The sequence below is a fragment of the Mus musculus genome, chromosome Y (genome assembly GCF_000001635.26).
Source record: "Mus musculus strain C57BL/6J chromosome Y, GRCm38.p6 C57BL/6J".
Lineage (NCBI taxonomy): Eukaryota > Metazoa > Chordata > Mammalia > Rodentia > Muridae > Mus > Mus musculus.
The window spans coordinates 10,736,979-10,751,749 of record NC_000087.7 but is presented as its reverse complement, the minus strand read 5'-3'; the positions used below and the strand labels follow the sequence as shown (position 1 = coordinate 10,751,749).

Genomic DNA, 14,771 nt, shown 5'->3' with positions numbered 1-14,771 from the left:
AGATGTTCCTCAGCAGAGGCAAATTAGCTCAGGGCTGAAGACATATTCATCTGAGTATGTTATTCTGAGCTCTCGAGAATTACTTGTTAATTTCCCTTTGATAATTTCCTTGTTTCCCTTATTTATTTGTTTGTTGTTGTTGTTGTTGTTGTTGTTTTGTTTGTTTGTTTTTTCTTTGGATGGGTGTTTAATTTTACTTTGAGTGTGTTTGTGTGTAGCTTTGGCTGTTAGGAAAATCACTCTGTAGAATAGACTAGCCTTTATCTCACTAAGGTTTGCCTCCCTCTGCCTCTTGAGTACTAGGATTAAAGACTTGGGTTACTACCATCTCCTATTAACTTCTGATTTGATTGTTTGTTTTGTTTTGTTTTGTTTGTTTTCCTTTTTTGTTTTTTGTTTGTATGTTTTGTTTTGTTTTTGTTGGTTTTTTGTTTTAGTTGTTAATGTTGTTGCTGATTTGGAGACATGGTTCCTTTGTCTACCACTGGCTGCCCTGGAACTCACTTTGTAGACCAGGCTGGTCTCTAAGTCAGAAATCTGCCTGACCCTGCCTTCTGAAAGCTGGGATTAAATGTGTGTGCCACCATAGCTGGATTATGAGCTTCTTATTTTGATCAAATTAAGTTTAGAAGCCCAAACATGTTTAGCATAACCTTCTTGACCTGCTCAAAAATTCCATTAGAGAAGAGCCTTGGTCCTGCATTCTCTCCCACCCTACACCCATTGCCTTTCAGTAACTCATATATATGACAGTAGCAACAGCATTGTGTCTGGTTTAAACAGGAAATATCTTCAATCCAAGGCAATGGGCAAGTATATTTGAACACAGAATGATAGCCACAAGACATCTGCCTGGGTTTGGTGTGGTATACCACAGCAAGGCTACAGCCATGTAGAAGAAAATACCTTTGAAGAGACTTAGCATGTCATCCCTCATGAAGAAGAGGAGGAGGAAGTCTTCTTCCAACACCCTGAGGAATATTGTCGGCTGCAGAATTTCTCACAGTTGGAAGGAAGGTAATGAGCCTGTCACACAATGGAAGGCCATAGTTCTAGATCAACTGCCAACAAACCCTTCTCTTTACTTGGTGAAGTATGATGGAATTGACAGCATCTACGGACTGGAGCTCTACAGTGATGACAGGATTTTAAACCTTAAGGTTTTGCCTCCCATAGTAGTATTTCCTCAGGTGAGGGATGCCCACCTTGCCAGAGCCCTGGTTGGCAGAGCGGTACAACACAAATTTGAGGGGAAAGATGGCTCTGAGGTCAACTGGAGGGGGGTGGTGCTAGCCCAGGTGCCAATCATGAAGGATTTGTTTTACATTACCTACAAGAAGGATCCAGCTCTCTATGCTTATCAGCTCCTGGATGACTACAAGGAAGGTAACCTCCACATGATTCCAGACACTCCTCCGGCTGAGGAGAGATCAGGAGATGACAGTGATGTGTTGATAGGTAACTGGGTGGAGTACACCAGAAAAGATGGTTCCAAAAAGTTCGGAAAGGTTGTTTACCAAGTTCTAGCCAATCCTTCCGTGTACTTTATCAAGTTTCATGGTGACATCCATATCTATGTCTATACTATGGTGCCAAAGATTCTTGAAGTTGAAAAATCATAAAGTACAGAAACGTAAACATATAGGACTGGAAGAAAAAAAAAATTTTTTTTCCTGTGTTGGCTACATAAGGGTCTTTGATAATCCCAGTATCTTTGCCAATAAAATGTGTTTTGTTCTAAAAATGTAAATGTGTGACATGACATGCTGTGAGTGAACAATTTGCTGGACGAGATGGCCTACAGTGGAAATAACTTCAAATGAAGATGAAAGTTTCATTTCAGGCGGTGAACAGTACATACACCTAAAATCATACATGCTAAAATGAACAGCTTCTCTGGTCTGCATGCAGAATAAGGAATTGGAGATGGAACTTGGAGGAGCAGGGATGGCAGAAAAAGATGGATGTTTAGTAAGTAGGGGAGAAGGACAGGACATAGGTAGAACCTCTGATGTGAAGACTGAAGGAGAAACCAAAAGTTGGGGAAAATGGGACATTTAAAAGAAATGTGGCCTTGTTGCACAAGGTGAAAACCAGAAAACTGATTGAAATAGACTCAGAAATCAGAGAAATCAGGTTTTCTTTGAAAAATGACACTTAAAGAAACCTGTATCACATTTTAAGATTTATTATCTTTACTTATGTGGGTGGGGATATGGTATGTGCTTTTGAGTACAGGTGAACACAGAGACATGCGTTGTCAGGTCCCCTGGAGCTGACATTAAAGGTGATTATTTGCCATTGGATATGAATTCAAGAAACCAAATCCATTTTTCTTGTGGTGCAAAAGTGCTTGTTACCATTGATTCATCTCTCTAATCCCATAAAGATATCTTTTTTAAGAAATCCAAAATTCACATGCATAAAACAGACCAGATTGAAGATAAGAAAGTTCTAATTGATGGTGACCATTAAAAGCAATAAGGGACACACAAAGAGTAGAGGACACTGAGAGACAAATGAATTCTAAGTTGGAGTTCTCAAAAAGTTAAGCTGGAGACACAGGAAGAAGAGAAATTTTAAGGAAATAGTCAAACTTGGGCCATATCCACATTGGCTTCTTTGTTTTCTTAATAAATAGTCAGCCTGTTATTACAGATGGGTGTGTTTGTGTGTGTGTGTGTGTGTGTGTGTGTGTGTGTGTGTGTGTGTGTGTTTGTGAGTGTGTTTGTGTGTGTGTGTGTGTCCATTTTTACACAGGCCATCTAGACTAGTGAATGTTTATATTTATGAGACTCTCTAAATCATCACAGAAACTTTGATTTTGTGTAATGAGTTCCAAAAGTAAAGTAAAACAGAAAATGAATATGCTGTGAGATAATTTTGGGTTGGAATGGATCCTGAGTTCCTTCCGTGAGCACTCTTTCCCTGTGATGAATCCTGTGATCTTTTGCAGGTCTCCAATGCGATCCCCAGATAACCATAAAAAGCCCCACAGTGGCCTGTTCCACCTAGCTCTCCTCTAAACACATGACCCCCTACATACCTATGTATAACTTCAGCCTGTCTATAGCCTGGAAATTCTAATCTTTTACTTATATGTGACCTCATTCTTAGAAAACACTGAAGGTGTAACCAATGCATATATGCTGACCTCTTTTCTACGCCAGTTGACATGGATTTCAAATGTTATGAGTTTGCCCACAGTGTGGGTCACTTTTTGAGGAGCCCGTGTACTTCATGGAGGTCTGCCTGGGTTCCATCTATACTCTGAGAGGTTTTTTTTTTTTTTTTTTTTTTTTTTGTTGAGGCAGGAATGCCATGGACTCAGTCATTACAATTTTCCTCTCTAGAATAAGTTTGTATGCTTCAGCATTTGATAATAATCTCTATTGTTGATTAATTTTAATATCTGGGAGAGTTTCTGCAGTAACTGATTCTCTTAGGGATTAGTTGCTGTGAAAAGACACCATGTCAAAGGCCACTCTTAAGAGACAACATTTCATTAGTGCTTTTCTACATTTCATTACACGTTCAGAGATTTACTCCACGATCATCAAGGCAGAAAATATGGCACTGTCTAGGCAGACATGGTGGTGTAGAGGAAGTTTAGAATTATGCATCTTCATCCAAATGCTTCCAGGAAAAACTATGTATTCTGCATGCAGGGAGGGTCTCTTCCACACTGGTAGAGCTTTAAAGCCCCAAAATGATATGCTTCCTCCAGCAAGGCCAGACCTATTCCTACAAGGCCACACCTCCTCATAGACAAAATATATTTAGAATGCCACACTGGTTTCATAGCAATTGACAAGATCTAGCTTCTTCAAAGAGGAGGAGCCTCAGTGGAGAAGATGCCTCCACAAGATCCAGCTGTTAGGAAATTTCATAATTGGTGGGAGAGCACCCACTCCATTGTGGGTGTTGACATCCTTGTATTAGTAGTCCTGGGTTATTTAAGAAAGCAAGCTAAGCAAGACTAGAGGAGCAAGACAATAAGCATCACCACACCATAGCCTCTGAATAAGCTCCTGGCTCCAGGATCCTTTGTTGTTTCAGTTTCTGTCCCAACTTCTTTGATAATTAACAACAATGTGGAAGTATAAGCTGAATACAACCTTTGCTATGGAATTTGCTCTTTGGACATGGTGGATCCTTACAACAATAAACATAGTAAGACATTCATAGGAAAAATGTCTAACAGTGCCAATGCCACTTATCTTAAAACCACAAATAATAATGTGTAGACTTTTTATTTTTATTTAAAGGTAAGATATACTCGTGTACCTACCTGAGATGTAATTGTTCTAGTTTGCTTCTTTCTCACTATGTAGAATACTACAATCAAAAATAACTTGGAAATAGAAGTGTTATGGTCTATCACCGAGGAATACAAAACAGGAAGTTGTATCAGTAACAGCAAAAAACAGCTTATTGGCTTGCCACTGTCTTAGTCACTCTTTTATTGATGTGAACAGATACCATGGATAAGGCAACTATTAGAAAACAAAACATTTAACTAGAGGCTTGCTTACATTTTCAGAAGTTTGGTCATTCACCAAGGGAGGGATCCCATCACTGGAGCAATAGAGAACTATTGATCCTTAAGCAAAGAGAGAGATTCTGCCATTGCTTTGGCTTCTTGAAAACTCAAACCCATCCTTGTTGACACATCCACTTCCTCCAATGAAGCCACACATTCTCTTATTCCTTCTAATCTTTAAACTCACTGCCACTTCCCAGTGACTAAGTATTCATATATATGTGTCTATAGAGAACTTTCTTATTCAAACTACCAATTTTCTATGGCTTGATCAGCTTTTATTATTTTAGTACAGTCTAAAAGGCTCCCAATTAAAATGACTACTGTTGAGCTTAGCCACAGTGGTGGGCCCTCCCACATCAATCATTACCCAAGAAAATTTCCTATAGACTTACCTAATAACCAAGTGAATAGAGACAGATCTTCAATTGCTCTCTCTTCTCAGGTATCCGTTGATTGTCAAGATTGGGAAAAAATAAAATCCCATCACAGGAATATTTTACTGACTCCACAACCTACCCAAACATTACTGAACAGCATTTCCTCCTCTCTGCCCCTTCATAGACCCACTTCCATGCATGGCATAAGTGAAGGATAACTTCTTTCATCAGCATGGATACTCAATAATAGGTGAAATGATGTGAATATGTCCTATAGCCACACAAACCCCCACATTCTACTGTGTGTTACACTTACTGGGGTACAACCCAATCTGTCCAATTTCCTGCCAACTCAGCTATGAGAAAAAAAAATCTCATCAATAGATCCAATGAATTTTACCTGATTTCTTTCTCCTGGGGCAACTCAGTGTTATCCCTTCATGCATATATTGGTGTCTTATTCATCTGTAATAAAACCACTACTATTAATAGATACATCACAGGAGATATGACAAATACCAACTCCCATGAACAGCTGCACAGTTGGCCAAGCCTTTTCAGTGCTTTTTTGAAGTTTCCTTTGTATAATAAAAAAATCAATTGATTTCTTTAAGTGTATAATTTAATGATTCTAACACATTTTCACCTCCATTCCATTTTCCCCTCATTTTCTGCTTCTTCATATGATATTGCAATCTATTAAAATACAGTAGTGAAGGCAGAGGGAGGATCAGTGTGGGAAGCTGCAAAGTTCTTTATTTCTAAAACAACAGATACACTGTCTGAATATTCCAGATACAACTTTTTGGTAACTTTGGGTCTACTGTTAGCATGAAATTTCTAGAAAAAAAAAAACCTTAAAGAATTAAGCCATGGTTCCTCTGGACCAGAGAGTTCAGTATCACTAATGAGTCATATTCATGTCAATCATTTTCATCACTGTTACAAGATGCCTAGCAACAAGGAAAACAGGTCCATGGTCACAAGATTATGAAAGGGGCATGAATGAGCACAATTGTCCAACTTATTGGCAGCCAGTAAACATCAACACAGGAAGCGACCAAATTCAATAAACACCTTCCAAGACATGTTCCCAATGACCACGTTCCTTTACAAGTTTCTCACCCCTTCCATGCACACCCATCAATCAACGCATAGATTAAAGCCCTCAGGGTCCAATCACTTTTCAGATTGAGTATATTGTTCTACCTATGAACATTGTACTTCGGACCAAAACCTTCATCAAAGACCCAGGACAGACATTTCAAACCCATTTCACCACAGCATTCTTTATGCTACACAAAGTGATAGGATCTATCTGTCTCTTTAAGGGTATCTCTATCAAGCAGTTCCAAAAGGAAAATGTCCAGGTAAACAGCATCAGCACCTCCAGGAGCTTTTATAAATGTGAGTTCAAGAAGAGCGAAATTGCAATGCAATTTAAGGGTCTTTGTCCCCCATCTCTGCATCTTAAAACCATAGAACACAGAACACATAGAACACAGAAATGTAGGTCAAAAGTGTAAATTTCACCTATACTACAACTAATTGGGATGATTTCTAGCCATCTCTACGTTCTGTCTGTTACGGAGTCCACCAAGTCTGCCTCAAGGCATATTGCCTAGTGTGAAATAGTGCCAGCAGTTGATTGCAAACAACACTATGTGTTGACTTGCATGTAAAATGAGACATGTATAATATAGACACATTTGTACATACACACATACTCACAGAAAGAGGCAAGCAGTAGAGGAGCTTTGTCTTAGGAACCCTCATGGAAGAGATGGTAGAAATCTTGTAAGGCAGAGAGGTCACTGAGACACTGTATGTCTCTACTGCACAAAATCAGGCCAGTCTTCCTTGCATCCCTAAGTGGTATGCTATCACTATCCATCATCCCCATCTGAGAATATATGGACTATTGATGAAGGATGGAGAATCAGTTTTCATCAAAGGTAAGGCTTTTGTATGTGATAGGTTTGCCATGCTCTACTGGTAGCCCTATGTCCAAGAGTTTATGGGCAACACAATTGATTTGAATTGGGTTGTATCAAAGGGGAGAAAAGTAGACTTGAACTTGGGAGGAGGATTAAGGTGGGAATGGGTCTGGTTTTGGTCTGGGAGGAGTTATCAAGAGAATTGGAAAGTGAATTCCATCAAAAAAATTGTATGAAGTTCTCAAGGAATTAATTAATGTAGTTCTTAATATACAATGTCTGTACTGAACATATACAGACCACTTATATTTCAATCTCCTAAATAGCAACTCATTTTATAGCACTTACATTACATTAAGTGCAAAAGTAATCCAGAGATTATTTAAAATAAAGAAGGATCAGGGGATATGGCCCAGAGACAATGCCATGTGTGTGTTCAAACATTCACCTACAACACCAGTGCTTATGATTTTGGGAGGGGCAGAGACAGGAAGATGACTGTGGCTTCCTGAAAGCCAGCCTCACTACCAGCTCAGCAAGAAACCCAGTCACAAGGGGATAAGTTATGGAGGAAAAGAGTAGATCACACTATACCCTTCCCTAGCCTCTGAACTTACCTGTACAGTTCTCTATGCAGACTCACATAAATATGATTAAAATATGCAAGAGGTTATTTTGTATAGCTTATATTCAAAAGCAATGTTGTTTTAGACTAGAAACCTGAGGACTTTATATCATTATAGTTCCTGGAGCAAACTCCCAAGATATAGATGATGGGTATATCTTCTTACTGTGCAAAGAAAACCTCAGTCAAGTGTGTGTGTCAGTGACTCCAAACAGCTTTCCTCCTCTATGTTCCTTTATATAGCATAGAATGATCTGTAAATAATGAAAATATGAAAACAAAGCTTTTTTGAGATTTTAGGCTTGTGTTAAAATCATATTTATAACATTGTATTAAATGGAAGTGAAATCTTCAGCTCTCAGGAACAATACAGTCAATCCTATAGGCTTCTGTTTTGCCCCATTGTGAACAAATTAATTGCACATCAAAAGGTCCCACACTTTTAACTAAATCAGGGAGAAGGGCTATGTTTCCGTACAAAAAAGTAATGTCAATGTGATTATTCAAGTAGAAATTTGGCAGGGTTAGGATGCGTTTGGCTTATGTGATAGTGATGACTGATTAGTCTCTTGTTATGTAAATAACCCTTACCTCTGAGAAAAGACAAGTAATGATATAAAATATAATACGAAGTGACATGGACACTTATTACTAGATTTCATTTTCCTTTACATACTTTAGTTGTTTGAAAAATTATGGCCCACAGAAGCTCAAATATTCAAAGGTGTTAGTTTTCCAGGTGGTGAGATGTTAAGAAAGAATTAGGATTTGAATTTTTATTAAAGGAGATTTGTCACTATTCTTTGAAATATCAAAAATCCATCAGGCTCTCTCTCTCTCATTCTTACTCTCTCCTCATTCTCTCTCTATCTCTGTCTCTTTGTCTCTCTCTCTCTCTCTCTCTCTCTCTCTCTGTTTCATTCTCTGTTTCTCTCTGTCTCTGCTTGTTGTCTGTAGTATTGCTTGTGAGCTCTCAGATACTGCTTTACACATGTGTGCCTGCCTGTTGCCATGGTGTTTACCATGATGTCCTGGAGTCGCCTTCTGAAACTGTAAGACCGCAATTAAATATTTCATCTTATAATTTGGTGTGGTCATGATGTCTCACATCAATAGAACAGTAACCAAGACATCCATATTCCAGTTTATTTTTTCAATCGTTCTGTACTTATTTCATTAAAGTTACCTTTTGTCCATTGAAAAGTTTTAAGAATACTTTTAAAGGTCCTGAACAAATAGTGCCAGTAGGAGTGGCACTGTTAGTAGGTGTGGCCTTGTTGAAGTATGTGTGACCCTGTTGGAGTAGATGTAGCCTTGTTGGAGGAAATGTAACACTGTGCTTGTGGACTTTGAGATCGGCTATGCTTAAGCTGTCCCCAGTGTGGCACACAGTCTCCATCTTCTACCTGTGTATCAAGATGTAAAACTCTCAGCTCCTTCTCTAGCATTGTGTCTGTCTGAATGCTTCCATATTTCCAGTCATGATAATAATGGAGTAAACCTCTGAAAACAAGTTATAAAGTGTTCAAGAGTTACTGTGATCCTGGAGACTCTTCATGGCAATAAAACCCAAACTAACACAAACACAAACATTCAAAAACACATTTGATATTTTGACTATTCTTGGCCTAGGGAGTGGCACTAATGGGAGCTAATAACCTTGTTGAAGTAAGTTTGGCCTTGTTGAAAGAAATTTATCTTTGGGAACATGGACTTTAATGCCCTCTGCCTAGCTGCCTGAAAGCTAATCATTTCCTAGCACCCTTCAGATGAAGATGTAGAACTCTCAGCACCAAATGCACATGCCTGCCAGGATCCTGCCATATTCCTACCTTGATGATAATGGACTGAATTTCTGAACCTGTAAGCCAGGGTAAATTGAAAAGTGTCTCTGCTGAGAGTTGGTTGCTATTCCAGAAAGACCAAAAGTTATGACGTACCATCCAGAGTCTGAGAATACATTGGTTTAGCTTCTAGCATTTGACAGAAAACAGGATTAACAAGATAATGAGAATATAAAACTTCCTATTTCATACTTCGAGAAACATGGGTTATAGATCTGCGGAACTCAAGGTTTCATGGGTGGTATGGTAGGGTGATTAGTGTCTTTATATGAGTGCAGTGTCTGTTCCCAAGTCTGATGTCACACATACACATATGTTAAGTAATGAGTAGAATATCTTCAACAATTGCTCTCTTAGAGTGAAAGCCTCTAACCATTTTGACTAGTTTGAGTGGCCAATACACTATTGGGATATCTACCTGTCTCCACCCCACAGTGTTGCAGATATGAATAGACATGTCTGGAATTTTACAGAGGTGCTGAGAATACATGAACTCCACTGAGCCATCTTCCCAGCCCCCAGCAGGGTATTGTTTTTTGAAATCAATGATCACATTAGTAGAGAAATGAAAACCAACATGACCCTGATATTCTACCTTACCTCCACCTTACACCAACTAAATGAATTTTAAATATAAATTTAATTTATGTCCAAATGAATTCAGATTACATTCTAATGAATGATAAAATTGGAGTGTATCCAGATGAAAGCTATGTTAGTAGATTTTTGGCCTTTTATATGGAGAATAACCTATATTTTCGGTACACTAGGAGAGCAAATGCATGTAAATGAGTTCAACAAAAGAAAATCTTTGTTCCAGTGAATTTCTTTGTAAAATAAAGTTGAAAATCATGACATTTAAGTTATATATATTTAATTTTTTTGAGTATGTTATTATGGGAACATGTGAGTTTTCTTGGATTCCGATTAGAGAATTAGAGTATAGGGGACCTGATTATGTGACACTATTATTTTTTATTAATTAATTCATTCATTGTCCACCTTCCTACTGTTCCACATCCCATATCTACTGCCCATCCCCTGTCTCCAAGGGCAAGTCCCCATCCTACCGGATCTCTAAACACCTTGGTGTCTCTAGTTTGTTGAGAATTTAGTGCATCATTTCTGATTGAATAGAGATCAAACAGATTTTTTTCTGTGTATGTTTTAGAGACTTTCTGATAGTTCATATATGCTGCCTGTTTGGTTTTCTAGCATTTGGGAGAATTCTAGGTCCATAGTATTTGAGACAACTGGTCCTGTCAGCCTCCTTCAGTCTTTCTCAAATTAAACCAATGGTTCTGCAGATTCTGTCCATTGGTTGTTTGCATACATCTGCATCTGACTGTTACACCTGCTCATTATTTCTTCATAAGTACAGTCATCCTAGCATTCATATTACAAGTATCTGAATTCAGAAACCTACAGAGGTTGTGTACTGCAAGCATTTCTTCTGCAAAAGCAATATATAATATCAGTACTAAAATTGATATCAGTGCTCTACAATATTCTATTCTATGTGATGAAATATCTCTCTCTCTCTTTCTCTCTCTCTCTCTCAATATATATATTCCACTAACACTTAGTATGAATAAAGATTCTCTTATATTCTCTCCTACAAAGGGGATGATATTGGCATGTCATCTGCAACATTCATTCACTTTCCTACACAGTTTGTGCTTTCTCTTAGCAATCAACTACTATCTAAATCACACATGCACTCAGATTACAAAGTAAGTTATCTGAGCTCATGCAAACTGTTATTCTGAGTCAGAGTAGGGGGAGGACAATTCCAAACTGTAGTTACATCAAAGAGTATGGACTTTAACAACTTGTGAATCAGTAGAAGAAGAGACAATGTATAGAAGAGGTTGTTTTTTTTTTTTTTTTTTTTTTTTTTTGGTTTGGTTTGGTTTAGGTTATTGTGGTTACCCACAATCATTATAAGAAACACAGAGAAACACAGATTAATGCCTGTATCTTGAACTGAATGCAAACAGGTGACTTAGAACCAACATTATATTTCTGTTACAATATACAATATATATTTTTAGAGATTTTTTTTAATTTATTAGCTATTATACCCACTGCAACAAGTTTAAGAAATATTCCTACTGACCCAAATAGCAGCTTTATGATTCAGATGCAGATATTTTCACCCAATCAATGGATTGAAGAATCTGACCCCTTTTGTTGAATTAATGAGGTGAAAGATATTAAAGAAGAGGGCATCCCTTTGGTAGGATCCCTGTCTCAATTAAAGTGTTCCCCCAAGATGTCTGAAATTGTGGCCCAACAAAGAGACAGAATGCACCTGCTGATATGAGGCCTCCAACACACATACAGGAGAGGATTGCTGGGAGGAGAACTCTACAATTCCACTCTCCCCACTGGAGGGCATTTCATCTAATGTTCCTTTTTTTTTTTTTTTTAATTCCTGAGAGTTTCTCACATCCCAGGTCTCTGGTATACTCTAGAGCCTTTTCTCATTTCCTCCTTCACAAAGTTGCCTGTTTCCATTCTTTTCGCTGATCTCCATCAATTCAGTCCTGTTTCCCACAACCACAGTACCTGATCAAATTCCTCTATTCTCCTTCTTGTCCCATTTCCCACACAGGTCTCTCCCTTCCCCTATCTGTATTGATTTTTTAACCTTCTTATCATTTCTAATTATGTTTATGACTAATAAAATAATTGAAGTTTATTTTTTTGATTCATTATCTTATTAGTTTCCAAAGGGATGATATACAAATACCAAAGGTACATTGGTTTAATTTTATTTCATTTCATTTGATTTTTGAGATAGGCAGTTAGTATGTTTTGTATTCTCCAGGAAGGTCTAGAGTGTTGAGGTTCAGCATTCCATGCTAGTACCATTACAGGTATGTGAAAACTTACCTGGCTTTAATTGCTTATAATAAAATAGTCCCAAAAATCTATAAACACTATAAAATAAACACCTTCCAGTCTGAGAGATGAAAATATTTTCTGTTCATTTACAAACCTCATTGATAGAAAGTATATTTGTTTCTTGAAACAAACTAAACTGCTAACTGAGAGCCATGATTAGCCCCCTCTCTGGTTTCCAGGCTCAGCCGCTTCTCTCTGTTCCCATTATTATCGATGCTCCCGAACAGGGGAATTCCAGGCCTATGACATGAGAGTGAGTGGGTAAGGGGAAGGGTTGGGGGAATATACAGGGTAATTTTGGGATAGCATTTGAAATCTAAATGAAGAAAACATCTAATTGTAAAAAAAAAAAAAAAAAACAAAAAAAATTTAAGTGTATTCACATATGTACACAGGGACATGTGGCACATATGTACATAATTTAAAATTATCATTCCTTTTCAATACTGTGATTTTCATTTATTTTATTATTATTATTAATATATATTATTAATATATATGGCAATTCTGAAACTTACTTTGTAGACTAGAATGTCCTCAAACTGAGATTTGCCTACTTCTGCCTTCTAAAAACTGAGATAAAAGGTGTGTGCCAACACCACCTGGCTTCCGAAATATTTTTTACTTAGTGGGAGATGTCCATTATTTTTTTCCTGTTAGGATATATCAAAATCATCAAGATGTCATTTTTCCTTAATCAATTTATGAGATTAAATCAATCCCTGTAAAAATATTTCAGGTACTTTTGGAGACAGGTAAGTTTACAAGAAACATCATTTAAAAAATATTTTATTTCTGGAGCCAAAACCTTGAGTAGACCTTGCATGCAAACTCTGTAGCTAGCCTTATAACACCCGGAGGCAACTCCACTGCCAGGCATCTAACATTCATAGGATCTGATGATCAGACAAGAGGAAGACACAACATCATTCCCCAACACCTGGAGTAGAGGGTACCAGAAAGACACAGGCATGCAGGATCTCCACCAGACCAGTGGTATGGATTGCATCCATTCTGTCTGGGACAGGACCCTGAGCAGTCCTTGGATGCAAACTCAGCAGCCAGCCCCATAACACCCAGAGGAAGCTCCACTACCTGAAGATCTAACATGGCCAGGGTCAGAGTATCCCAGGATCCTAGGAGCTTAGTCACACCAGGATCTCAAGGTTCCAAGGGCAGCTTGACTCCCAGGATGTCAGACACACCCAGCATCTCAGAATCACAGTATACCGTAATAGCAGGATCACAGAGACAGCTAGACTTTGAAGAGTTATGACACAACCAATATCACAGGAAGGACAGTCTGATGTAGCCAGGGCATGTAGCACTTGAGATATCCAGATGGTGAGAGGCAAGGATAAGTTAATAAGCAAGAGAAACCAAAGTTATTTGGAATAATCAGAACCCAACACTTGCACCATATCAAGTGGATACCCCAACACACCCTAAAAGTATGACATGGATCTAAAATCACTTCTCATAGTGATGATGAAGGACTTTAAGAAGGACATTAGTAACTCTCTTAACGAAATGCAGGAGAACACAGATAAACATGTAGAAGTCCTTAAAGAGGAAACACAAAAATCTGTTAAATAGATTCAGGAAAACACAATCAAACAGGTGAAGGAGCAGAACAAAACCATCCATGATCTAAAAATGGAAATAGAGACAATTGACAATTCTCACTCAGGCCATGAAGCTATGGAACATTCCCATTTACTGAGATCCAGAGGAGTAGCCATTTGGAAGATTGTGTCCCTAAATGTGAAGGTTGTGCTGAAACTCTTATGAAAATTGAGAACAATTTTAAATATGAAAGAAAAAAAACACACAGTAAAAATTCATGTAGGCAAAATTGACAGCCTTCTAAGTGTCACAAAGCACACAAGCAGAGATTACATTTACAATAATTATTTTTATATCAAGGGGTCAAAACTCCTGATACAATCAATGTCCAAGAAGAGATATTTAGAGCACACACTCACCAGGGACAAACTGTCATGACTGGGACAGCATGGCAGGAAACAAAATGTTGATCTGTTTCACTGAGGGCCAGCATGGGGCCTTCTTACACTTTTGTGGAATAAGCAGCCAAGAGTTAGGTCAGAAATAGCCAGCTCCCTCAATTATGCCAAAGTAACCTATTTCTCCTAGAGAACAGTCCAAAATGTTCCACAAACTTGCTAGACTGTTCCACTAGTTTGAGACACCTGAGACTGTGGGGAAATTTCACACCCAATCTTAATGAAACTGAACCAGGCATGTGTAAAATACTTTCATTTCAATTCAGGAAAAAGGACAGAGAGCCCTCCTTTGTAATGGATGGAGTTAGTCTTTAGCTTCCATTGTGCACCCTAAATGAAACATAGTGTAAAAGAAGCAGTTTTCTATGTAGCAAGTGAGGAGTGAAAACAACACACTAATGGAGATAAAATGCAAAAACCGGGATATATAGTAACAATTCCAATTGTAAGTGTGAAAAAACAAATATACATATATGTGAGTTGTGCTTGTTATTTCCCTACTGGTTTG

General features: G+C 38.0%; 1 protein-coding gene across 1 annotated transcript; it reads left to right on the top strand.

The window, feature by feature from the left end:
- The first annotated feature begins 827 nt into the window (after positions 1 to 827).
- Positions 828 to 1,622, top strand: Gm20777 (predicted gene, 20777). The gene has a single exon (XM_017318730.2). The coding sequence runs from the start codon at positions 924 to 926 to the stop codon at positions 1,620 to 1,622; it is 699 nt and encodes a 232-aa protein (XP_017174219.1). The 5' UTR covers positions 828 to 923.
- Positions 1,623 to 14,771: the final 13,149 nt, after the last annotated feature.